Raw genomic sequence first — 24,796 nt, 5'->3', positions numbered from 1 at the left:
GATAGGACGGATGTGCTGCCCGACTAATATTCGTGAGGCTCCGGTTCTGAATCTTTTCTCACTAAATGACTGTACGTGACGGGTACAATTTAATGAGCGACGTCTGTGCACCTCTAACAAGGGCGGGAGGGGGGAGGAACAGCTGCGTTTGGCCGCCGTTTCGTGGGTTTGGTGCGGCCAACGCAGGCGTGGCCGGGCCACAGCGGCTGCGTGACGTCACATGCAGCCGCTGTGTGCCGGGGAGCGATGAGTAGCTCCCGGCCAGCACGCTAAAGCTGCGCTGGCCGGGAGCTACTCTTGAAGTGCAAAGCCATCGCCGCGTACGATGCCTTTGCACTTCTGCGAGGGGGGGCCGGACTGACATGCGGGACGGGCTAGCCCTGTGCAGGGCGTCACCCCGCATGTCAGGGAAGAAGATCAGATCGTAGCTGTGATAAATTTAGCACAGCTACGATCAACTCGGAATGGCCCCCCTGGTGCACTAATTGGTGTTCCCGGTCACTGTATGGAGAAAACAACACCAAAAAAAACCCATTAAAAAACTCATGTCGACCTTTTGTCCTGTCGACCTAGTTACTGTCGACCTTGCATACCATACCCACAAAAGATATGTGCAGAGGGTTATAACTCGGCTCTTATTTCTTTCTCTGCAGCCCTGAGGGCTTCCCGGCCCTGAAGAATGACACATTCCTGCGGGCGGCTCGCGGGGAAGAGTGCCACCATGTTCCCGTGTGGTGCATGAGACAGGCCGGCAGATATCTGCCAGGTAAGTGGTCTGCCGGGCCATGATGTAATATAGGAATCCTGCCTTTCGCTCCCTATGTGCAAGTGGGCTTGTCTGATCTCCGGGCTACAGCGCACCTCTTGCCTGCACGCAGCGGACGCAGCCATCCTGTGGGATGTAATAATATTTCTCTAACGTCCTAGTGGATGCTGGGGACTCCGTAAGGACCATGGGGAATAGACGGGCTCCGCAGGAGACTGGGCACTCTAAAGAAAGATTTTAGTACTACCCGGTTTGCACTAGAACCTCCCTCTATGCCCCTCCTCCAGACCTCAGTTAGAATCTGTGCCCGGCCAGAGCTGGGTGCTTTTAGTGGGCTCTCCTGAGCTTGCTAAGAAGAAAGTATTTTAGTTTAGGTTTTTTTATTTTCAGAGAGCTTCTGCTGGCAACAGACTCTCTGCTACGTGGGACTGAGGGGAGAGAAGCAAACCTACTAACTGTGGCTAGGTTGCGCTTCTTAGGCTACTGGACACCATTAGCTCCAGAGGGATCGAACACAGGTACCTAACCTTGATCGTCCGTTCCCGGAGCCGCGCCGCCGTCCCCCTCGCAGAGCCAGAAGTACAGAAGCAGCAGAAGCATGAAGACATCGAAATCGGCGGCAGAAGACTCCTGTCTTCACTTAAGGTAGCGCACAGCACTGCAGCTGTGCGCCATTGCTCCCGCAGCACACCCGCACACTCCGGTCACTGTAGGGCGCAGGGGGGGGTCGCCCTGGGCAGCAATTAAGGTACCTTTTGGCAAAATAACACATATATCCAGTCAGGCACTGGATATATGTTCGAGCCCCCGCCATTTTTTACACATAGAAGCAGGACAGAAGCCGCCGCTGAGGGGGCGGGGCCTTCTTCCTCAGCACACCAGCGCCATTTTCTCGTCATAGCTCCGCTGGAAAGATGCCCCCCAGGCTCTCCCCTGCAGTATCCAGGTGAAAAAAGGGTAAAAAGAGAGGGGGGGCACATAAATTTAGGCGCAAAACGATCACAAACAGCAGCTACTGGGTAATCACGAAGGTACAGTGTAATCCCTGGGTTATATAGCGCTGGGGTGTGTGCTGGCATACTCTCTCTGTCTCCCCAAAAGCCTTTGTGGGGTCCTGTCCTCAGTCAGAGCATTCCCTGTGTGTGTGTGCGGTGTGTCGGTACGTCAGTGTCGACATGTTTGATGAGGAAGGATAGGTGGAGGCAGAACAAGTGCAGGTGAATGAGGTGTCGCCGCCGACGGTGCCGACACCTGATTGGATGGATATGTGGAAGGTGTTAAATGATAATGTAAGCTCCTTGCATAACAGGTTGGATAAAGCTGTAGCCTTGGGACAGTCAGGGTCTCAACCCATGCCTGATCCTACAATGCAGAGGCCGTCAGGGTCTCACAAGCGCCCACTATCCCAGATGGTTGACACAGATGCCGACACGGAGTCTGACTCCAGTGTCGATGACGATGATGCAAAGTTGCAGCCTAAAATGACTAAAGCCATCCGCTCCATGATTATAGCAATGAAGGATATATTGCACATATCAGAGGAAAACCCTGTCCCTGACAAGAGGGTTTATATGTATGGGGAGAAAAAGCAAGAAGTGACTTTTCCCCCTTTAAATGAATTATGTGTAAAAGCGTGGGATTCCCCTGATAGGAAAGTAGTAATTTCCAAGAGATTACTGATGGCGTATCCTTTCCCGCCAACAGACAGGTTACGCTGGGAATCCTCCCCGAGGGTAGACAAGGCGTTGACACGCTTATCTAAGAGGGTGGCCCTGCCGTCTCAGGATACGGCCGCCCTAAAGGATCCTGCGGATAGAAAGCAGAAAGCTATCCTGAAGTCTGTTTATACACATTCTGGTACTCTACTGAGGCCAGCAATTGCTTTGGCTTGGATGTGTAGTGCTGTAGCAGCTTGGACTAATAATCTCTCGGAGGAGATAGATACCCTGGACAGGGACACTGTTCTACTGACCCTGGTACATATCAAGGACGCTGTGCTATATATGCGCGATGCCCAGAGGGACATTTGCCTGCTGGGCTCTAGAATAAACGCAATGTCCATTTCTGCCAGAAGGGTCTTATGGACTCGGCAATGGACAGGGGATGCCGACTCTAAAAAAAAACACATGGAGGTTTTGCCTTATAAGGGTGAGGAACTATTTGGGGACGGTCTCTCGGACCTAGTTTCCACTGCTACGGCAGGGAAGTCAAATTTCTTGCCATATGTTCCCTCACAGCCGAAGAAAGCACCGTATTACCAAATGCAGTCCTTTCGTTCGCAAAAGAGCAAGAAAGTCAGAGGGGCATCTTTTCTTGCCAGAGGCAGGGGTAAAGGAAAAAATCTGCACCATGCAGCTAGTTCCCAGGAACAAAAGTCCTCCCCGGCTAACACTAAATCCACCGCATGACGCTGGGGCTCCACAGGCGGAGCCAGGAGCGGTGGGGGAGCGTCTCCGAAATTTCAGCCACCAGTGGGTTCGCTCACAGGTGGATCCTTGGGCTATACAAATTGTGTCTCAGGGATACAAGCTGGAGTTCGAAGTGACGCCCCCTCACCGTTACCTAAAATCGGCCTTGCCAGCTTCCCCCATGGAAAGGGAGGTAGTGCTGGCGGCAATTCACAAGCTATACCTCCAGCAGGTGGTAGTAAAGGTTCCTCTCCTTCAACAGGGAAGGGGTTACTATTCCACTATGTTTGTGGTACCGAAACCGGACGGTTCGGTCAGGCCCATCTTGAATTTAAAATCCCTGAATATTTATCTGAGGAAATTCAAGTTCAAAATGGAATCGCTCAGAGCGGTCATTGCAAGTCTGGAAGAGGGGGATTTCATGGTGTCTCTGGACATCAAAGATGCTTACTTGCATGTCCCCATTTATCCGCCTCATCAAGAGTACCTCAGGTTTGTGGTACAGGACTGTCATTACCAATTCCAGACGCTGCCGTTTGGCCTGTCCACGGCACAGAAAATATTTACCAAGGTGATGGCGGAGATGATGGTGCTCCTTCGGAAGCAAGGAGTTACAATTATCCCATACTTGGACGATCTCCTCAGAAAGGCGAGGTCCAGGGAGCAATTACTGATCAGCGTAGCACACTCTCAGGAAGTGTTGCAACAGCACGGCTGGATTCTGAATATTCCAAAGTCGCAGCTTATCCCTACGAAGCGTCTGCCCTTCCTGGGCATGATTCTGGATATAGGCCAAAAGAAGGTATTTCTCCCGGAGGAGAAGGCTCAGGAGCTCGTGACTCTGGTCAGGGACCTCCTGAAACCAAAACAGGTGTCGGTGCATCACTGCACGCGAGTCCTGGGAAAGATGGTGGCGTCATACGAAGCCATTCCCTTCGGCAGGTTCCATGCCATGATTTTTCAGTGGGATCTGTTGGACAAGTGGTCCGGATCGCATCTTCAGATGCATCGGCTGATCACCCTGGCCCCCAGGGCCAGGGTGTCTCTTCTGTGGTGGCTGCAGAGGGCTCACCTCCTCGAAGGCCGCAGGTTCGGCATACAGGACTGGGTCCTGGTGACCACGGATGCAAGCCTCCGAGGTTGGGGGGGCAGTCACTCAGGGAAGAAACTTCCAAGGGCTGTGGTCAAGTCAGGAGAGTTGTCTGTACATAAATATCCTAGAACTAAGGGCCATATACAACGCCCTAAGCCAAGCGGAGCCTCTGCTTCGAGACCAACCAGTGCTGATTCAGTCAGACAACATCACTGCAGTGGCCCATGTCAACCGACAGGGCGGCACAAGAAGCAGGGTGGCGATGGCAGAAGCCACCAGGATTCTTCGTTGGGCGGAGAATCACGTGCAGGCACTGTCAGCAGTGTTCATTCCGGGGGTCGACAACTGGGAAGCAGACTTCCTCAGCAGACACGACCTCCACCTGGGAGAGTGGGGACTTCATCAAGAAGTCTTCACGCTGATTGCAAATCGATGGGAACTCCCACAGGTACACATGATGGCAGGTATTGCGCCAGGTCAAGGGACCCTCAGGCGATAGCTGTGGACGCACTAGTAACACCATGGGTGTTCCAGTCGGTCTATGCGTTTCCTCCTCTTCCTCTCATACCCAAGGTGCTGAGAATTGTAAGAAAAAGAGGAGTGAGAACAATATTCATTGCTCCGGATTGGCCAAGAAGGACTTGGTACCCGGAACTGCAAGAAATGCTCACAGAGGACCCATTGCCTCTGCCTCTCAGACAGGACCTGTTACAACAAGGGCCCTGTCTGTTCCAAGACTTACCGCGGCTGCGTTTGACGGCATGGCGGTTGAACGCCGGATCCTAGCGGAAAAGGGCATTCCGGATGAAGTTATTCCTACGCTGATAAAGGCTAGGAAAGACGTGACAGCAAAACATTATCACCGTATATGGCGAAAATATGTTGCTTGGTGTGAGGCCAGGAAGGCCCCTACAGAGGAATTCCAGCTGGGTCGATTCCTGCACTTCCTACAGTCAGGAGTGACTATGGGCCTAAAATTAGGGTCCATAAAGGTCCAGATTTCGGCCCTATCCATTTTCTTTCAAAAGGAACTGGCTTCACTGCCTGAGGTTCAGACGTTTGTTAAGGGAGTGCTGCATATTCAGCCCCCTTTTGTGGCACCTTGGGATCTTAACGTGGTCTTGGGGTTCCTGAAATCCCACTGGTTTGAGCCACTTAAGACCGTGGAGCTAAAGTATCTCACATGGAAAGTGGTCATGCTGTTGGCCTTAGCGTCGGCTAGGCGTGTGTCAGAATTGGCGGCTTTGTCATGTAAAAGCCCCTATCTGGTTTTTCATATGGACAGGGCAGAATTGCGGACTCGTCCACAATTTCTACCAAAGGTTGTGTCTTCGTTTCATTTGAACCAACCTATTGTGGTGCCTGCGGCTACTCGTGACTTGGAAGATTCCAAGTTGCTGGACGTGGTCCGGGCTTTGAAGACTTATGTTAACAGAACGGCTGGAGTCAGGAAGACTGACTCGCTGTTTATCCTGTATGCATCCAACAAGCTGGGTGCTCCTGCTTCAAAGCAAACTATTGCGCGCTGGATCTGTAACACGATTCAGCAGGCTCATTCTGCGGCAGGATTGCCGCATCCAAAATCAGTGAAAGCCCACTCCACAAGGAAGGTGGGCTCTTCTTGGGCGGCTGCCCAAGGGGTCTCGGCATTACAGCTTTGCCGAGCTGCTACTTGGTCGGGTTCAAACACTTTTGCAAAATTCTACAAGTTTGATACCCTGGCTGAGGAGGACCTTGTGTTTGCCCATTCGGTGCTGCAGAGTCATCCGCACTCTCCCGCCCGTTTGGAGGCTTTGGTATAATCCCCATGGTCCTTATGGAGTCCCCAGCATTCACTAGGACGTTAGAGAAAATAAGATTTTACTCACCGGTAAATCTTTTTCTCGTAGTCCGTAGTGGATGCTGGGCGCCCGTCCCAAGTGCGGACTTTCTGCAATACGTGTATATAGTTATTGCTTAATAAAGGGTTATGTTATATTGGCATCCTTTGGTTGATGCTATGTTGTTTGTTCATACTGTTGACTGGGTAAGTTATCACAAGTTGTACGGTGTGGCTGGTATGAGTCTTACCCTGGATTCCAAATCCTTTCCTTGTAATGTCAGCTCTTCCGGGCACAGTTTCCTTAACTGAGGTCTGGACGAGGGGCATAGAGGGAGGAGCCAGTGCACACCAGGTAGTACTAAATCTTTCTTTAGAGTGCCCAGTCTCCTGCGGAGCCCGTCTATTCCCCATGGTCCTTACGGAGTCCCCAGCATCCACTACGGACTACGAGAAAAAGATTTACCGGTGAGTAAAATCTTATTTTATGTCTGTACTGACCACATGATTGAGGTGTGGGGCACTTGTGTCTCTCCTCTTTCCTGCAGGTGCCTCTAGTGTGACACTATTAAGGCCGCAGATGGAGCATTCTGATCTGTCTTCAACGCAGAGTCATTGGACAACGTGTTATTTTGTGTTATAAAGACAAATTGTGGTGCTATGTGGAGTTTCAGGGTACACAGTAATGACACCCGGGAGTGTGTCAAGAGTGATAAAGTACCAACCAATCCGCTCCAAAGTGTCATTTTTCAAACACATCCTGTAACATGGCAGTTAGGAGCTGATTGGTTGGTACTTTATCTCTCTCCACTTTTTCACTTTCAAGGCTTAATACTCTGCCCCCAAAAATATGTTACACCCACACACCCTCCCTCTGTCCTTCACATCTGTGTAGCATTTCCGTGGGTCTTATCCCTGGGACCCATGATTATCTTACTTCACATTACCCCACATGTCTGCTTTAGAATACTCTGTGCTGTTCTTTGGGGGCCAGGAATGACCTTGCTGGAGGACTGCAGTAACCTTGCCTGGGCTGGGATTTGCTTTGCGGGGGGAATGGAGTGTCCCCGCTGGAGGACTGCAGTGACGGGATTTGCTTTGCGGGGGGAATGGAGTGTCCCCGCTGGAGGATTGCAGTGACGGGATTTGCTTTGCTGGGGAATGGAGTGTCCCCGCTGGAGGACTGCAGTGACGGGATTTGCTTTGTGGGGAGGAATGGAGTGTCCCCGCTGGAGGATTGCAGTGACGGGATTTGCTTTGCTGGGGAATGGAGTGTCCCCGCTGGAGGACTGCAGTGACGGGATTTGCTTTGTGGGGAGGAATGGAGTGTCCCTGGTGGAGGACTGCAGTGACGGGATTTGCTTTGCGGGAGGAATGGAGTGTCCCGCTGGAGGACTGCAGTGACGGGATTTGCTTTGCGGGGGGAATGGAGTGTCCCCGCTGGAGGACTGCAGTGACGGGATTTGCTTTGCGGGGGGAATGGAGTGTCCCCGCTGGAGGACTGCAGTGACGGGATTTGCTTTGCGGGGGGAATGGAGTGTCCCCGCTGGAGGACTGCAGTGACGGGATTTGCTTTGTGGGGGGAATGGAGTGTCCCCGCTGGAGGACTGCAGTGACGGGATTTGCTTTGCGGGGGGAATGGAGTGTCCCCGCTGGAGGACTGCAGTGACGGGATTTGCTTTGCGGGGGGAATGGAGTGTCCCGCTGGAGGATTGCAGTGACGGGATTTGCTTTGCGGGGGGAATGGAGTGTTCCCCCTGGAGGACAGCATTGGAGGGGGATAGTCACATCTGCCTCTGGGAAAGTGTTTAGTGATCATACCCCTGACTCTATGACCACCCCTCCTTCCGGAACACCAGCTTAAATGTTTCAGTGATCCTATAGTGATCACTCCCCCACCCCCTTTGAAATCTATATCAGAGTTTTTAATCTGAACTGCACACACTCTTAACAATGCACCAGATCCCAAGCTTGTAGTGTACACAGTGCTGCCCTCTTGTGGTTAGTGTTTGATGTACTTCTCTTGCAGAGTTTCGGGAGACCCGCGCTGGACAGGATTTCTTTGCTTCGTGCCGCAGCCCTGAAATATGCTGTGAGCTCACCTTACAGGTGATGAGCTGGGGCGAGGGAAGTGTGATTGGGAGATTATATAGAAAATACCTTTTTACTGTATTTATAGGAGTATCATGTGGCCTTCTAGGTGGGATAATGCCTTGTTTCACTTGCTGTAGCTAGAATTATTAGAGAGGCTGGTGCTCTGGTGCCTATGGAATTCATTTACAAGCAGGATATCGGTGTAAATATATCGGGGAACATGGATTCTTGATAGAATACCCGGGATGGGGGGATGTTGTGTCCTCCTTCTGACATTGTGTTTCTTCTCACAGCCGCTGCGTAGGTTCCCTTTGGATGCTGCTATCATCTTCTCTGATATTCTTGTTATACCGCAGGTTAGTGGTGGTTTCATATAGACCTTAGCATTGTACTGCTTAACAGAGTTATTTTATTAGCTGCCCTACTAATGTGTGATATTGCATATAAAGCATCATTCCAGCCAAACAGTACGTTTTAATTAACTCCTCGCTACCTCCAGCCCTGTATGTCCCATGCTATATCACATCACCCTCACCGGGGCTGTATCTGCACCCAGGAGAATTGAAATATGGGTCTTGCTAATGCAAGTGCTGATTGGACAGAGCCAGCATTAATAATTCAGTTTATGGTTCTTCCTAGTAGTATGGATTATTCTATAAATATATTCACAAACTAGAAATTATTGTGCACTAAAATGACCTGTTAGTCTGGCTGTAAATGTAAAATCCATTTTTGTAAAGCAGGGATGGGGAACCTTCGGCCCTCCAGCTGTTGTTGAACTACACATCCCAGCATGCCCTGCAACAGTTTTAGCATGGCCAAATAGCAAAACTGTAGCAATGCATGCTGGTATGTGTAGTTCAACAACAGCTGGAGGGCCGAAGGTTCCCCATCCCTGTTGTAAAGAGATGTGTTCACATTTTTGTGTAAGTCCTTGTTGTAACTCCACTTGTCCACTAGATGGCTGTTATGGGCAGCTAAACACACGTAAGGTGCATACTGGTAGTAATGTATACGATGCCATCAAAGCGCCTAGAATTATAGTTTCTATATAGCCGATGTAGGGCCTAATTCAGACCTGATCGCTGGGCTGCTAATTTTCTTGTCCTGCGATCAGATAGTCGCCGCCCAGGGGGAGTGTAAATTCGCCCCGTGCAAGTATGCGATCGCATGTGTACGCCGTGCTACAAATATCCCTCATTCAGCGGAAAGCTGCAAATCCGTTCACAACTCACTCACCGTCAAATGGTTTTTCCACTGTGTGCAGTGTGTGCGCAGCCCAGGACTTACTCCTACAGTGCGTTAGAAACAGGCTGACGTCACACACCCTCCCTGATATCGCTTAGGAACGCCTGCGTTTTCCCTGACACTCCCAGATAATGGCCAGTTACCACCCACAAACGGCCTCTTCCTGTTGCTGTTTGGTGACGCGCGTGCGCATTGTGGTCCATGCGCAGTCAATCGATAATCGCCCGCTGTGCAAAAACACACAACAGGTCTGAATCACATAGATCGCTCCTCTCTTGGGACAGAAAGGTTGTGTACTTTGATAAGTAAACGGTGATCTGCACATTCTATTGCTCTAGAGAAGCTTGTGATGAAACGCAGCGAACGGTCATATAACTTAGCTACTGCTGGCCATTCACAGTGTGACTCCTACACATGCTGCGGGGAATGGATAAACCTCATAGGAAGATCTCCTACATCGCACACAAAATAAGATTTTACTTACCGATAAATCTATTTCTCGGAGTCCGTAGTGGATGCTGGGGTTCCTGAAAGGACCATGGGGAATAGCGGCTCCGCAGGAGACAGGGCACAAAAAGTAAAGCTTTTCCGATCAGGTGGTGTGCACTGGCTCCTCCCCCTATGACCCTCCTCCAGACTCCAGTTAGGTACTGTGCCCGGACGAGCGTACACAATAAGGGAGGATTTTGAATCCCGGGTAAGACTCATACCAGCCACACCAATCACACCGTACAACTTGTGATCTAAACCCAGTTAACAGTATGATAACAGCGGAGCCTCTGAAAGATGGCTTCCTTCAACAATAACCCGAATTAGTTAACAATAACTATGTACAATTTATGCAGATAATCCGCACTTGGGATGGGCGCCCAGCATCCACTACGGACTCCGAGAAATAGATTTATCGGTAAGTAAAATCTTATTTTCTCTATCGTCCTAGTGGATGCTGGGGTTCCTGAAAGGACCATGGGGATTATACCAAAGCTCCCAAACGGGCGGGAGAGTGCGGATGACTCTGCAGCACCGAATGAGAGAACTCCAGGTCCTCCTTAGCCAGAGTATCAAATTTGTAAAATTTTACAAACGTGTTCTCCCCTGACCACGTAGCTGCTCGGCAAAGTTGTAATGCCGAGACCCCTCGGGCAGCCGCCCAAGATGAGCCCACCTTCCTTGTGGAGTGGGCCTTTACAGATTTAGGCTGTGGCAAGCCTGCCACAGAATGTGCAAGTTGGATTGTGCTACAGATCCAACGAGCAATCGTCTGCTTAGACGCAGGAGCACCCATCTTGTTGGGTGCATACAATATAAACAACGAGTCAGATTTTCTGACTCCAGCTGTCCTTGCAATATATATTTTTAATGCTCTGACAACGTCCAGTAACTTGGAGTCCTCCAAGTCACTTGTAGCCGCAGGCACTACAATAGGCTGGTTCAGATGAAATGCTGACACCACCTTAGGGAGAAAATGCGGACGAGTCCGCAGTTCTGCCCTGTCCGAATGGAAAATCAGATATGGGCTTTTGTAAGATAAAGCTGCCAATTCTGACACTCTCCTGGCAGAAGCCAGGGCTAGAAGCATGGTCACTTTCCATGTGAGATATTTCAAATCCACCTTTTTTAGTGGTTCAAACCAATGAGATTTTAGGAAGTCCAAAACCACATTTAGATCCCACGGTGCCACTGGAGGCACCACAGGAGGCTGTATATGCAGCACTCCCTTAACAAAGGTCTGGACTTCAGGGACTGAAGCCAATTCTTTTTGAAAGAAAATCGACAGGGCCGAAATTTGAACCTTAATAGATCCCAATTTGAGACCCATTGACAATCCTGATTGCAGGAAATGTAGGAATCGACCCAGTTGAAATTCCTCCGTCGGAGCACTCCGATCTTCGCACCACGCAACATATTTTCGCCAAATTCGGTGATAATGTTGCACGGTTACTTCCTTCCTTGCTTTAATCAAAGTAGGAATGACTTCTTCCGGCATGCCTCTTTCCTTTAGGATCCGGCGTTCAACCGCCATGCCGTCAAACGCAGCCGCGGTAAGTCTTGAAACAGACAGGGACCCTGCTGAAGCAAGTCCCTCCTTAGAGGTAGAGGCCACGGATCTTCCGTGATCATCTCTTGAAGTTCCGGGTACCAAGTCCTCCTTGGCCAATCCGGAACCACTAGTATCGTTCTTACGCCTCTTTGCCGTATAATTCTCAATACTTTTGGTATGAGAGGCAGAGGAGGAAACACATACACCGACTGGTACACCCAAGGCGTTACCAGCGCGTCCACAGCTATTGCCTGCGGATCTCTTGACCTGGCGCAATACCTGTCCAGTTTTTTGTTGAGGCGAGACGCCATCATGTCCACCATTGGTCTTTCCCAACGGGTTACCAGCATGTGGAAGACTTCTGGATGAAGTCCCCACTCTCCCGGGTGAAGATCGTGTCTGCTGAGGAAGTCTGCTTCCCAGTTGTCCACTCCCGGGATGAACACTGCTGACAGTGCTATCACATGATTCTCTGCCCAGCGAAGAATCCTTGCAGCTTCTGCCATTGCCCTCCTGCTTCTTGTGCCGCCCTGTCTGTTCACATGGGCGACTGCCGTGATGTTGTCCGACTGGATCAATACCGGTTTTCCCTGAAGCAGAGGTTCTGCCTGGTTTAGAGCATTGTATATTGCTCTTAGTTCCAGAATGTTTATGTGAAGAGACGTTTCCAGGCTCGTCCATACTCCCTGGAAGTTTCTTCCTTGTGTGACTGCTCCCCAGCCTCTCAGGCTGGCGTCCGTGGTCACCAGGATCCAATCCTGTATGCCGAATCTGCGGCCCTCCAATAGATGAGCACTCTGCAACCACCACAGAAGAGACACCCTTGTCCTTGGAGACAGGGTTATCCGTAGGTGCATCTGAAGATGCGACCCTGACCATTTGTCCAACAGATCCCTTTGGAAAATTCTTGCGTGGAATCTGCCGAATGGAATCGCTTCGTAAGAAGCCACCATTTTTCCCAGGACTCTTGTGCATTGATGTACAGACACCTTTCCTGGTTTTAGGAGGTTCCTGACAAGCTCGGATAACTCCTTGGCTTTTTCCTCCGGGAGAAAAACCTTTTTCTGAACCGTGTCCAGAATCATCCCTAGGAACAGCAGACGAGTTGTCGGCATTAACTGGGATTTTGGAATATTCAGAATCCACCCGTGCTGTTTTAGCACTTCTTGAGACAGTGCTAATCCCATCTCTAGCTGTTCTCTGGACCTCGCCCTTATTAGGAGATCGTCCAAGTATGGGATAATTAATACGCCTTTTCTTCGAAGAAGAATCATCATCTCGGCCATTACCTTTGTAAAGATCCGAGGTGCCGTGGACAATCCGAACGGCAGCGTCTGAAACTGATAGTGACAGTTTTGTACAACGAACCTGAGGTACCCCTGGTGTGAGGGGTAAATTGGAACGTGGAGATACGCATCCTTGATGTCCAAGGATACCATAAAGTCCCCCTCTTCCAGGTTCGCTATCACTGCTCTGAGTGACTCCATTTTGAACTTGAACTTCTTTATGTACAGGTTCAAGGACTTCAGATTTAGAATAGGCCTTACCGAGCCATCCGGCTTCGGTACCACAAAAAGAGTGGAATAATACCCCTTCCCTTGTTGCAGAAGAGGTACCTTGACTATCACCTGCTGAGAGTACAGCTTGTGAATGGCTTCCAACACCGTCTCCCTTTCGGAGGGGGACGTTGGTAAAGCAGACCTCAGGAAACGGCGAGGTGGATCTGTCTCTAATTCCAACCTGTATCCCTGAGATATTATCTGCAGGATCCAGGGATCTACTTGCGAGTGAGCCCACTGCGCGCTGTAATTTTTGAGACGACCGCCCACCGTCCCCGAGTCCGCTTGAGAAGCCCCAGCGTCATGCTGAGGCTTTTGTAGAAGCCGGGGAGGGCTTCTGATCCTGGGAAGGAGCTGCGTGTTGCTGTCCCTTCCCTCGACCTTTGCCTCGTGGCAAATATGAATAGCCCTTTGCTCTCTTATTTTTAAAGGAACGAAAGGGCTGCGGTTGAAAAGTCGGTGCCTTTTTCTGTTGGGGAGTGACTTGAGGTAGAAAGGTGGATTTCCCGGCTGTAGCCGTGGCCACCAAATCTGATAGACCGACTCCAAATAACTCCTCCCCCTTATACGGCAAAACTTCCATATGCCGTTTTGAATCCGCATCGCCTGTCCACTGTCGCGTCCATAAAGCTCTTCTGGCCGAAATGGACATAGCACTTACCCGTGATGCCAGTGTGCATATATCCCTCTGTGCATCACGCATATAAAGAAATGCATCCTTTATTTGTTCTAACGACAGTAAAATATTGTCCCTGTCCAGGGTATCAATATTTTCAATCAGGGATTCTGACCAAACTACCCCCGCACTGCCCATCCAGGCAGTTGCTACAGCTGGTCGTAGTATAACACCTGCATGTGTGTATATACTTTTTTGGATATTTTCCATCCTCCTATCTGATGGATCTTTAAGTGCGGCCGTCTCAGGAGAGGGTAACGCCACTTGTTTAGATAAGCGTGTTAGCGCCTTGTCCACCCTAGGAGGTGTTTCCCAGCGCTCCCTAACCTCTGGCGGGAAAGGGTATAATGCCAATAATTTCTTTGAAATTATCAGCTTTTTATCAGGGGCAACCCACGCTTCATTACACACGTCATTTAGTTCTTCTGATTCAGGAAAAACTATAGGTAGTTTTTTCATACCCCACATAATACCCTGTTTAGTGGTACCTGTAGTATCAGCTAAATGTAACGCCTCCTTCATTGCCAAAATCATATAACGTGTGGCCCTACTGGAAAATACGGTTGATTCGTCACCGTCACCACTGGAGTCATCGCCTGTGTCTGGGTCTGTGTCGACCGACTGAGGCAAAGGGCGTTTCACAGCCCCTGACGGTGTTTGAGTCGCCTGGACAGGCACTAATTGATTGTCCGGCCGTCTCATGTCGTCAAACGACTGCTTTAGCGTGTTGACACTATCCCGTAGTTCCATAAATAAAGGCATCCATTCTGGTGTCGACCCCCTAGGAGGTGACATCCCCATATTTGGCAATTGCTCCGCCTCCACACCAATATCGTCCTCATACATGTCGACACACACGTACCGACACACAGCAGACACACAGGGAATGCTCCTAATGAAGACAGGACCCACTAGCCCTTTGGGGAGACAGAGGGAGAGTTTGCCAGCACACACCAAAAGCGCTATATATATATCAGGGATAGCCTTATAATAAGTGCTCCCCTATAGCTGCTTTGTTATATAAAAATATCGCCATAAATTTGCCCCCCCTCTCTGTTTTACCCTGTTTCTGTAGTGCAGTGCAGGGGAGAGACCTGGGAGCCGTCCTGACCAGCGGAGCTGTGAGAGGAAATGGCGCCGTGTGCTGAGGAGATAGGCCCCGCCCCTTTTCCGGCGGGCTCGTCTCCCGCTATTTTGAGAAATTAGGCAGGGGTTAAATATCTCCATATAGCCTCTAGGGCTATATGTGAGGTATTTTTAGCCTTTATAGGTACTCATTTGCCTCCCAGGGCGCCCCCCTCCCAGCGCCCTGCACCCTCAGTGACTGCCGTGTGAAGTGTGCTGAGAGGAAAATGGCGCACAGCTGCAGTGCTGTGCGCTACCTTTAGAAGACTGCAGGAGTCTTCAGCCGCCGATTCTGGACCTCTTCTGTCTTCAGCATCTGCAAGGGGGCCGGCGGCGCGGCTCCGGTGACCATCCAGGCTGTACCTGTGATCGTCCCTCTGGAGCTTGATGTCCAGTAGCCAAGAAGCCAATCCATCCTGCACGCAGGTGAGTTGACTCCTTCTCCCCTCAGTCCCTCGCTGCAGTGATCCTGTTGCCAGCAGGAATCACTGTAACATAAAAAACCTAGCTAAACTTTCTCTAAGCAGCTCTTTAGGAGAGCCACCTAGATTGCACCCTTCTCGGCCGGGCACAAAAATCTAACTGGAGTCTGGAGGAGGGTCATAGGGGGAGGAGCCAGTGCACACCACCTGATCGGAAAAGCTTTACTTTTTGTGCCCTGTCTCCTGCGGAGCCGCTATTCCCCATGGTCCTTTCAGGAACCCCAGCATCCACTAGGACGATAGAGAAAATAAGATTTTACTTACCGGTAAATCTATTTCTCGTAGTCCGTAGTGGATGCTGGGGACTCCGTAAGGACCATGGGGAATAGACGGGCTCCGCAGGAGATAGGGCACTTTAAGAAAGCTTTGGATTCTGGGTGTGCACTTGCTCCTCCCTCTATGTCCCTCTTCTAGACCTCAGTTAGAGAAACTGTGCCCAGAGGATATGAACAGTACGAGGAAAGGATTTTTGTAATCTAAGGGTGAGATTCATACCAGCCACACCAATCACACCGTATAACTTGTGATAAACTACCCAGTTAACAGTATGAACAATTACCATAGCCTCGGTTCAAGACCGACCAACTATAATATAACCCTTATTGAAGCAATAACTATATACTAGTCTTGCAGAAGAAGTCCGCACTTGGGACGGGCGCCCAGCATCCACTACGGACTACGAGAAATAGATTTACCGGTAAGTAAAATCTTATTTTCTCTAACGTCTTAGTGGATGCTGGGGACTCCGTAAGGACCATGAGGATTATACCAAAGCTCCCAAAAGGGCGGGAGAGTGCGGATGACTCTGCAGCACCGATTGAGCAAACACAAGGTCCTCCTCAGCCAGGGTGTCAAACTTATAGAACTTCGCAAAAGTGTTGGAACCTGACCAAGTAGGCGCTCGGCAAAGCTGTAATGCCGAGACCCCTCGGGCAGCCGCCCAAGAAGAGCCCACCTTCCTTGTGGAATGGGCCTTAACCGATTTAGGTAATGGCAATCCTGCCGTAGAATGCGCCTGCTGAATCGTGTTACAGATCCAGCGAGCAATAGTCTGCTTTGAAGCAGGAGCGCCAACCTTGTTGGCTGCATACAGAACAAACAGAGCTTCCGTCTTCCGGATCCTAGCTGTTCTGGTCACATAAATCTTCAAAGCCCTGACCACATCCAGGGACTCAGAATCCTCCAAGTCCCGTGTAGCCACAGGCACGACAATAGGTTGGTTCATATGAAAAGATGAGACCACCTTGGGCAGAAATTGAGGCCGAGTCCTCAACTCTGCCCTATCCACGTGAAAAATCGGGTATGGGCTTTTATATGATAAAGCCGCTAATTCCGAAACACGCCTTGCAGAAGCCAAGGCCAACAACATGACCACTTTCCAAGTGAGGTATTTCAACTCCACTGTTTTGAGTGGTTCAAACCAAGGTGACTTGAGGAAACTTAATACCACGTTAAGATCCCAAGGCGCCACCGGAGTCACAAAGGGAGGCTGAATATGCAGCACGCCCTTCACAAAAGAAAGAAAATGGATAAGGCCGAAATTTGGACCTTTTATGGGCCCTAATTTTAGGCCCAAATTCACTCCCGTTTGAAGGAAGTGAAGCATCCGGCCCAAATGGAACTCCTCCGTAGGAGCAGCTCTGGCCTCGCACCAAGAAACCTATTTCCGCCATATACGGGGATAATGTTTCGATGTCACATCATTCCTAGCCTTGATCAGGGTAGGAATGACCTCCTCCGGAATCCCTTTTTCCGCTAGGATCCGGCGTTCAACCGCCATGCCGTCAAATGCAGCCGCGGTAAGTCTTGGAACAGACAGGGCCCCTGCTGCAGCAGGTCCTGCCTTAGAGGAAGAGGCCACGGATCTTCTGTGAGCAACTCTTGCAGATCCGGATACCAAGTCCTCCTTGGCCAATCTGGAACAATGAGAATCGCTCTGACCCTTCTTAGTCTTATTAATCTCAACACCTTGGGTATGAGAGGCAGAGGAGGAAACACATAGACCGATCTGAACACCCATGGTGTCACCAGAGCGTCTACCGCTACCGCCTGAGGGTCTCTTGACCTGGCGCAATACCTCTTTAGCTTTTTGTTGAGACGGGACGCCGTCATGTCTATTTGAGGCAGTTCCCACCGATCCACGATCTGTGTGAAGACTTCTTGATGAAGTCCCCACTCTCCCGGATGCAGGTCCTGCCTGCTGAGGAAGTCCGCCTCCCAGTTGTCCACCCCCGGGATGAACACTGCTGATAGCGCGCTTACATGGCCTTCCGCCCAGCGCAGAATCCTGGACGCCTCTGCCATGGCCACTCTGCTCCTTGTGCCGCCCTTGCGGTTTACATGAGCCACTGCCGTGACATTGTCCGACTGAATCAGAACCGGTTTGTTCTGAAGCCATTCCTCCGCCTGGCGTAGGGCGTTGTAAATGGCCCTTAACTCCAGGACATTGATGGGGAGACAAGTCTCTATGCTTGACCAGAGACCTTGGAAATTTCTTCCCAGTGCGACAGCTCCCCAACCTCGGAGGCTCGCGTCCGTGGTCACCAGGATCCAGTCCTGAATGCCGAACCTGCGACCCTCTAGGAGGTGAGCACTGTGCAGCCACCACAGGAGAGATACCCTGGCCCTGGGAGACAGGGTGATCCGTTTCTGCAAATGTAGATGGGACCCAGACCATTTGTCCAATAGGTCCCATTGGAAGGTCCTCGCATGGAACTTGCCGAAGGGGATGGCCTCGTATGAAGCCACCATCTTCCCCAGAACTTTTGTGCAATGATGCACAGAAACCTTTTTTGGCTTTAAAAGGTTCCTGACCAGGGCTATGAGCTCCTGAGCCTTGTCCACCGGAAGAAAAACTCTTTTTTTGGTCTGTGTCTAGAATCGGGCCCAAAAAGGTCAGACGTGTTGCAGGCACTAGCTGGGATTTCGGTAAATTGAGAATCCAACCGTGCTTCTGCAACGTCTTCACGGACACGCTGTCCAGCAACTTCTCCCGAGATCTCGCCTTTATCAGGAGATCGTCCAAGTACGGGATAATTGTGACTCCCTGCTTGCGCAAGAGCACCATCATTTCCGCCATTACCTTGGTGAAAATTCTCGGGGCCGTGAAAAGACCAAACGGCAACGTCTGAAATTGGTAGTGACAATCCTGTACTGCAAATCTCAGAAACGCCTGATGAGGGGGGAAAATCGGAACATGAAGGTACGCATCCTTTATGTCCAGGGACACCATCCAATCCCCTCCCTCCAGGCTGGCGACGACCATTCTGAGCGATTCCATCTTGAACTTGAACCTCTTCAAGTACAGGTTCAGGGATTTTAGATTTAGAATGGGTCTGACCGAACCGTCCGGTTTCGGTACCACAAACAGGGATGAATAATAACCCTCTCCTTGCTGGAGATGAGGAACCTTGATTATCACCTGTTGAATGTACAATTTGTGAATTGCCGTTAACACTAGCTCCCTCTCTGACGGGGAAGCTGGCAGAACCGATTTGAAAAACCGGCGAGGGGGCATGTCTTCGAATTCCAGTCTGTATCCCTGGGAAACAATCTCTATTGCCCAGGGATCCACCTGTGATTGAACCCAGACGTGGCTGAAAAGACGAAGACGTGCCCCCACTTGATCTGACTCCCCCCGGAAAGCCCCAGCGTCATGCTGTGGACTTTGCGGAAGTAGGGGAGGACTTCTGCTCCTGGGAACAAGCTGAGTGCAGCCGTTTTCCCTTACCTTTACCTCTGGCAACGAAGGACGATCCTCGTACCTTCTTGTTTTTATTGGAACGAAAGGACTGCATTTGATAATGCGGTACCTTCTTAGAATGCTGCGGGGGAACTTAAGGTAAAAAATTCGATTTACCGGCTGTAGCAGTAGAGACTAGGTCCGAGAGGCCTTCTCCAAACAATTCCTCCCCCTTGTACGGCAATGACTCCATATGCTGCTTCGAGTCGGCGTCTCCCGTCCACTGTCGGGTCCACAAGAGTCGCCTAGCAGAAATAGACATAGCGTTTATTCTAGAGCTTAGTAAACAAATGTCTCTCTGAGCATCCCTCATATACAAGGCAGCATCTCTGATATGCTCCATGGTCATTTGGATGGTATCCCTATCTAAGGTGTCAATCTCCGTAGATAAGGAGTCTGCCCATGCCACGACAGCACTACAAACCCAGGCCGACGCCATGGCCGGCCTAACTATAGTTCCTGAATGTGTGTAAATGTGCTTCAGGGTGATTTCCTGCTTACGATCAGCAGGATCCTTAAGGGAAGCAGTATCCGGAGAAGGCAGTGCCACCTTCTTGGATAAGCGTGTCAGCGCCTTGTCTACTTTAGGCGCAGATTCCCATCGTATCCGATCCTTCTGTGGAAAGGGATACGCCATGAGAATCCTTTTGGGAACCTGTAGTCTCCGATCTGGAGATTCCCAAGCCTTTTCGCATAATTCGCTTAGCTCAAATGAGGACGGAAACGTGACCTCAGGCCTTTTCCCTTTATACATGTGAACCCTCGTGTCAGGGACAGGGGGTTCTTCCGTGATATGCAAAACCTCCTTTATGGCAATAATCATGTACCTAATACCTTTTGCCACCTTCGGCTGTAATTTTGCATCCTCATAGTCGACACTAGAGTCAGTATCTGTGTCAGCGACCTGGGATATGGGGCGCTTTTGAGACCCTGAAGGTCCTGGCTCCCCAGGGACAGGCATGGGCTGGCTACCTGACTGATCCCTAGCTTCAGCCTTGTCTAATCTTTTATGCAGAAGATTTACATTTGCATTCAAGACATTTAGCATATCCACCCAGTCCGGTGTCAGCGTTGCCGACGGCGACCTTACATTCAAGCACTCCCCCCTCCACATTTAGCGAGCCTTCCTCATCAAACATGTCGACACACCCGTACCGACACACTGCACACACCCAGGGAAACTCTTTCTGAAGACAGTATCCCCTGAAAGGCCCTTTGGAGAGACAGAGAGAGAGTATGCCAGCACACACCCCAGCGCAACAACCTGGAGACCAACACAGAATGTTTTTCCCCAGCAGCGCTGTATTATATTGTATCCGCCACTTATGTGCCCCCCCCCCCCCCCCTCTTTTTTTAAACCCCCTTCACCGTGTGTAAGCAGGGGAGAGTCCGGGGAGCTTCCTCTGAGCGTTCTGTGGAGAGAGAAATGGCGCTGGTGAGTGCTGAGGGAGAAGCCCCGCCCCCTCAGCGGCGGGCTTCTATCCCGCTCAAAATTGTGAAAAAATGGCGGGGGCTCAATTATATACATGTACAGTGCCCAGCTGTACATGTATATACCTATTTGCCATCCAAGAGGTGTTACTATTGCTGCCCAGGGCGCCCCCCCCTGCGCCCTGCACCCATACAGTGACCGGAGTGTGTGAGGTGATGTGGAGCAATGACGCACAGCTGCAGTGCTGTGCGTTACCTCTGTGAAGCTGAAGGCTTCTGCCGCCTGAGACGTCTTCTTGCTTCTGCTCTTCTGGCTCTGTGAGGAGAACGGCGGCGCGGCTCCGGGGGTGGACGCCCAGGACGAACCTGTGTTCACCCCCTCTGGAGCTAATGGTGTTCAGTAGCCGAGGCAGCAGATCCTATCGGTCAAGTAGGTCTGCCCCTCTCTCCTCAGTCCCTCGATGCAGGGAGCCTGTTGCCAGCAGTGCTCCCTGTAAAAAAGTAAAAATCCAAAACAAAAATGCTTTCTGTAGCAAAGAACTCAAGAGAGCTCCCTGCAGTGCGCCCTTCATCCTCTGGGCACAGGATCTAACTGAGGTCTAGAGGAGGGACATAGAGGGAGGAGCCAGTGCACACCCAGAATCCAAAGCTTTCTTAAAGTGCCCTATCTCCTGCGGAGCCCGTCTATTCCCCATGGTCCTTACGGAGTCCCCAGCATCCACTAGGACGTTAGAGAAAACACAATATGTAATAGCCTGCGAAGTGCCTTGTAAATGATTGTCTCTTTACAAATACGGGCAGACTCGCAGTAATTCCCAAACAACCACGCAGGCTATTAAATATTGCCCAACATCTGAAAATAGGGGGTCATTCCGAGTTGATCGTAGCTGTGCTAAATTTACAACGGCTACGATCAGGCACTCAGACATGCGGGGGGACGCGCCTTGGCACTTCAAGAGTAGCTCCCGACCAGCGCAGCTTTAGCGTGCAGGCCGGGAGCTACTCGTCGCTCCCCGGCCCGCAGCGGCTGTGCATGACGTCATGCAGCCGCCGCGCCCCCTAAACAGCTGCTTAACGCCGCCATCCAGCCCCCTCCCGTCCAGCGACCGCCTCTGCCTCAGAGGCGATTGCTAGGCAACGACGGCTGGCATGCGCCGGCGCACTGCGGCGCATGCGCAGTTCTGACTCGATCACTGCGCTGCGAGAAACTGCAATGAGCGATCGGGTCGGAATGACCCCCCATGGTGCTATCCTGATCAGTTTCACCTCATTCTCTGTCTGTATGGGGTCTGTTCAATGCTGCGAAGGGGGGTGAGCTTCCGTTGTAATGTTGTGGAAATGCCACCAAAAGCACCGCAACTTGTGGCCCCATCTTGCCCCAGACTTGTCTATTTATATACACAGGCCAATATAGCTGCACTTAATCTCTCTGCAAGGGGACCCACAGGTAATTTATTGACCCCCCCCTATGTATGAAACATCTGTTAATGGTAATTAGATCATGTCCCAAATATATAACCAGTTCCATTTGTGAATCTAAATTTACAGAACTTTATAGATTGTGAAGTGACCAGAATTAACTAGTAATGTCATTAATTAGTAATATCACTGGGCTCCCAAGTTTATGAATGGTAATTTTTATGAAGGGAAATTTGTCTTTCTAGGGTCAATTATGCTTAACTAAATATTTCCAACTCGCTCCTGCTGCAGACTGCCATGTTAGGGGGAGGGGCTTCTAACAGCAGGCACAGAGTGACTGACAGCTTGGCATCTTGCTTTGTGGCTATGTACTGTGTTGATTGGATGATACATGCACAGTGAAGAGCCAGTGATGTCATTGTAGGTTAAACCGCACAGAGGATTAATACTTTTACAGAACTGCAGGAGAGTAACACTGACCAATGTAATTAAACGTCACTGTTCCTATCTTAAAGTTAGGGGTCTTCCAGGAACGTTTGTGTTGCCCAACTGAGTGAGTTCTGTTATTGTTCCCAGGCATTGGGGATGGATATCCATATGGAACCAGGAAGAGGACCTGTATTCCCCAACCCTCTTCAGAACCCAGAGGATCTTAAAAAACTGAAGCCTACAGTGGACGTTTCGCAGGATCTTGGCTATGTGTTTCGCGCCATCACGCTAACGCGTCATAAAATAGCCGGGCAAGTGCCCCTAATTGGATTCACTGGTGCTCCAGTGAGTGTTACCGAGAGAGGTATTAGTGACTGGGTTACATTGTGATGTGTTCCATGACCACCTTGTCTTCTGGTTTTACCTTCTTGCAGTGGACTTTGATGACCTATATGATAGAAGGTGGAGGCTCTAACACAATGTCCAAAGCAAAGCGCTGGCTGTATCAGAACCCATCTGCCAGTCACCAGCTTCTGAAGCAGCTCACGGATGTCATTGTGGACTATCTGGTGGGACAGGTGGCAGCAGGAGCCCAGGTGAGGTGCAGACTAGCAGAAGATGCTGTTGGCCACTAAGACTACAATACCAGGTCTCGATGTCCATTAAACCATTGTGTATTTGTGTTCCAGGCTCTGCAGGTGTTTGAGTCTCATGCCGGATGTCTTGGGCCCCAGCAATTTGCAGAATTTTCTCTGCCCCATCTCCGGGAAATCTCTTGCAGAGTCAAACAGAAGCTAAAGGATGAAGGATTGGAACAAGTGCCGATGGTGGGTTCGTGAATATAGGTTTGTGTAAGAAAGCACCAATGTGAGCTCTTTGTCCGTGCCGCTGGTTTCAACCTTAAGAGGAGATCACAAACCATAGACGGCCTTAGTTTAGCGTAGTATTCTTACAGTCCTTCGTTGTAAAGCTTTGTGGCTCCTTACAGTTATACTAGGTTGATGATAGCATGAATACTTCTTTAGCGGTCATCCTTATTTTACGTCCATCATTTGATGTAGATGAACAATGGATACTTTCTTGCAGATCGTTTTTGCCAAGGATGCTCATTACGCACTGGAGGATCTCTCACAGTCAGGTTATGAGGTTGTTGGCCTGGACTGGACGATTCGACCGCAAGAAGCTAGGTAAGGAGGCGGCGCTGTGGTCCATCAGACGCCAATGGTCCCCAGCTATAGGGCGCTAGCATAAACTGCAGAGTATAGCAGATGACCCTTTGCTACATATCCCATGCACTAAAGTCCTCTAGCAACTTTTAAAGAGCTCTTATCCTGCTGCAGTGATAACAGATCTCACTCTCTCTAAGACCTTTGGAACATTGAAAGTTTTCCTGGTTTAAACTAATTTGAATCTTTGTTTCAGAGAGAGAACGGGGAGGAGGGTGACCCTGCAGGGCAATATGGATCCCTGTGCTCTGTATGCCAGTAAGGTGCGTATTATAGAATTATCTGTAGCTTATAATTATGGCTTCATGTTCGGGTCCTTTGGCACGTTGGAAGAATTGGACGTGGGTGAATTAGGGAACCACTGTGGTCGGCTATAATGATTATATAGAGCAGGGGTATTAAACATGCGGACCTCCAGCTGTTGTAGAACCACAAATCTCAGCATGCCCTAAAAGCAAAACTGTGGCAGGGCATTCTGGGATGTGTAGTTCCACAGCAACTGGAAGGCCACCTGCTGAATACTCAGAGGCTAATTTTTACAAAACATAAAAAAAGTTGATCTGAGGATTTCTGTGAATAAGGTGAATTCATCTAGTTCAGTAACTAATGCTTGTCCACAAAGTCATTTTGAAAACCTGTCCGGGGGAAAGTGGGGTGGGGGGTGGTGTATATAAGGTATCGTGAGTTACTGAGTCTTTCCTGTTTCAATCTCTGCTGCAGGAGAACATCGAGGAGGTGGTGAAGAATATGCTGCAAGCCTTTGGAACGCGGGCCTACATTGCTAACCTGGGCCACGGCTTATATCCCGACATGGACCCAGAGCACGTAGGAGCCTTTATCGCTGCAGTGCACAAACACTCAGAGGACCACGGCCGACGTGGAACCACTAACTCCTGAGCATCAGCCCTGGACTTATAGGAACCAAATTGTCTCCGTTTTTAGGAATCTGCTTTGTATGTGTATATTTCTGAGGATCAATAGGAAATGTTACATTAGACCCTGTGAATTATTATGTATTAAAGACCAATTTGAGACACTCGTGTCCATGTGACTTTATAGATTTCTAGCAGTTTTTTGGGCAGTTGAGTAATATAAACCACAGCCTCATACTGCGGATCTCCAGCCTTTGATAATATAATTTTCCCAGCGCTATGGTAGGTCCACGCCCCCACAGTCACAACGGTAGCAGATTACAGATAGATAGGTTTGGGTGCCAGGTCACAGATGTATAACTTGTT

General features: G+C 50.1%; 1 protein-coding gene across 1 annotated transcript in view; it reads left to right on the top strand.

Annotated features, from left to right (window-relative positions):
• The window catches only part of UROD (uroporphyrinogen decarboxylase), a 30,031-nt gene extending 5,439 nt beyond the window's left edge, over positions 1-24,592 (top strand). The window contains exons 2-10 of the mRNA XM_063939434.1: positions 654-766; positions 8,116-8,195; positions 8,474-8,536; positions 22,480-22,677; positions 22,767-22,928; positions 23,022-23,159; positions 23,419-23,519; positions 23,755-23,821; positions 24,279-24,592. Coding sequence (XP_063795504.1) covers positions 654-766; positions 8,116-8,195; positions 8,474-8,536; positions 22,480-22,677; positions 22,767-22,928; positions 23,022-23,159; positions 23,419-23,519; positions 23,755-23,821; positions 24,279-24,455 — 1,099 coding nt within the window. The 3' untranslated portion in view covers positions 24,456-24,592. The remainder of the gene's footprint in view (positions 1-653; positions 767-8,115; positions 8,196-8,473; positions 8,537-22,479; positions 22,678-22,766; positions 22,929-23,021; positions 23,160-23,418; positions 23,520-23,754; positions 23,822-24,278) is intronic.
• Positions 24,593-24,796: the final 204 nt, after the last annotated feature.

This window comes from Pseudophryne corroboree, chromosome 9 (assembly GCF_028390025.1).
Source record: "Pseudophryne corroboree isolate aPseCor3 chromosome 9, aPseCor3.hap2, whole genome shotgun sequence".
NCBI lineage: Eukaryota > Metazoa > Chordata > Amphibia > Anura > Myobatrachidae > Pseudophryne > Pseudophryne corroboree.
Note: the sequence above shows the minus strand (reverse complement) of the source record. Positions and strands in the feature narration are given on the sequence as shown.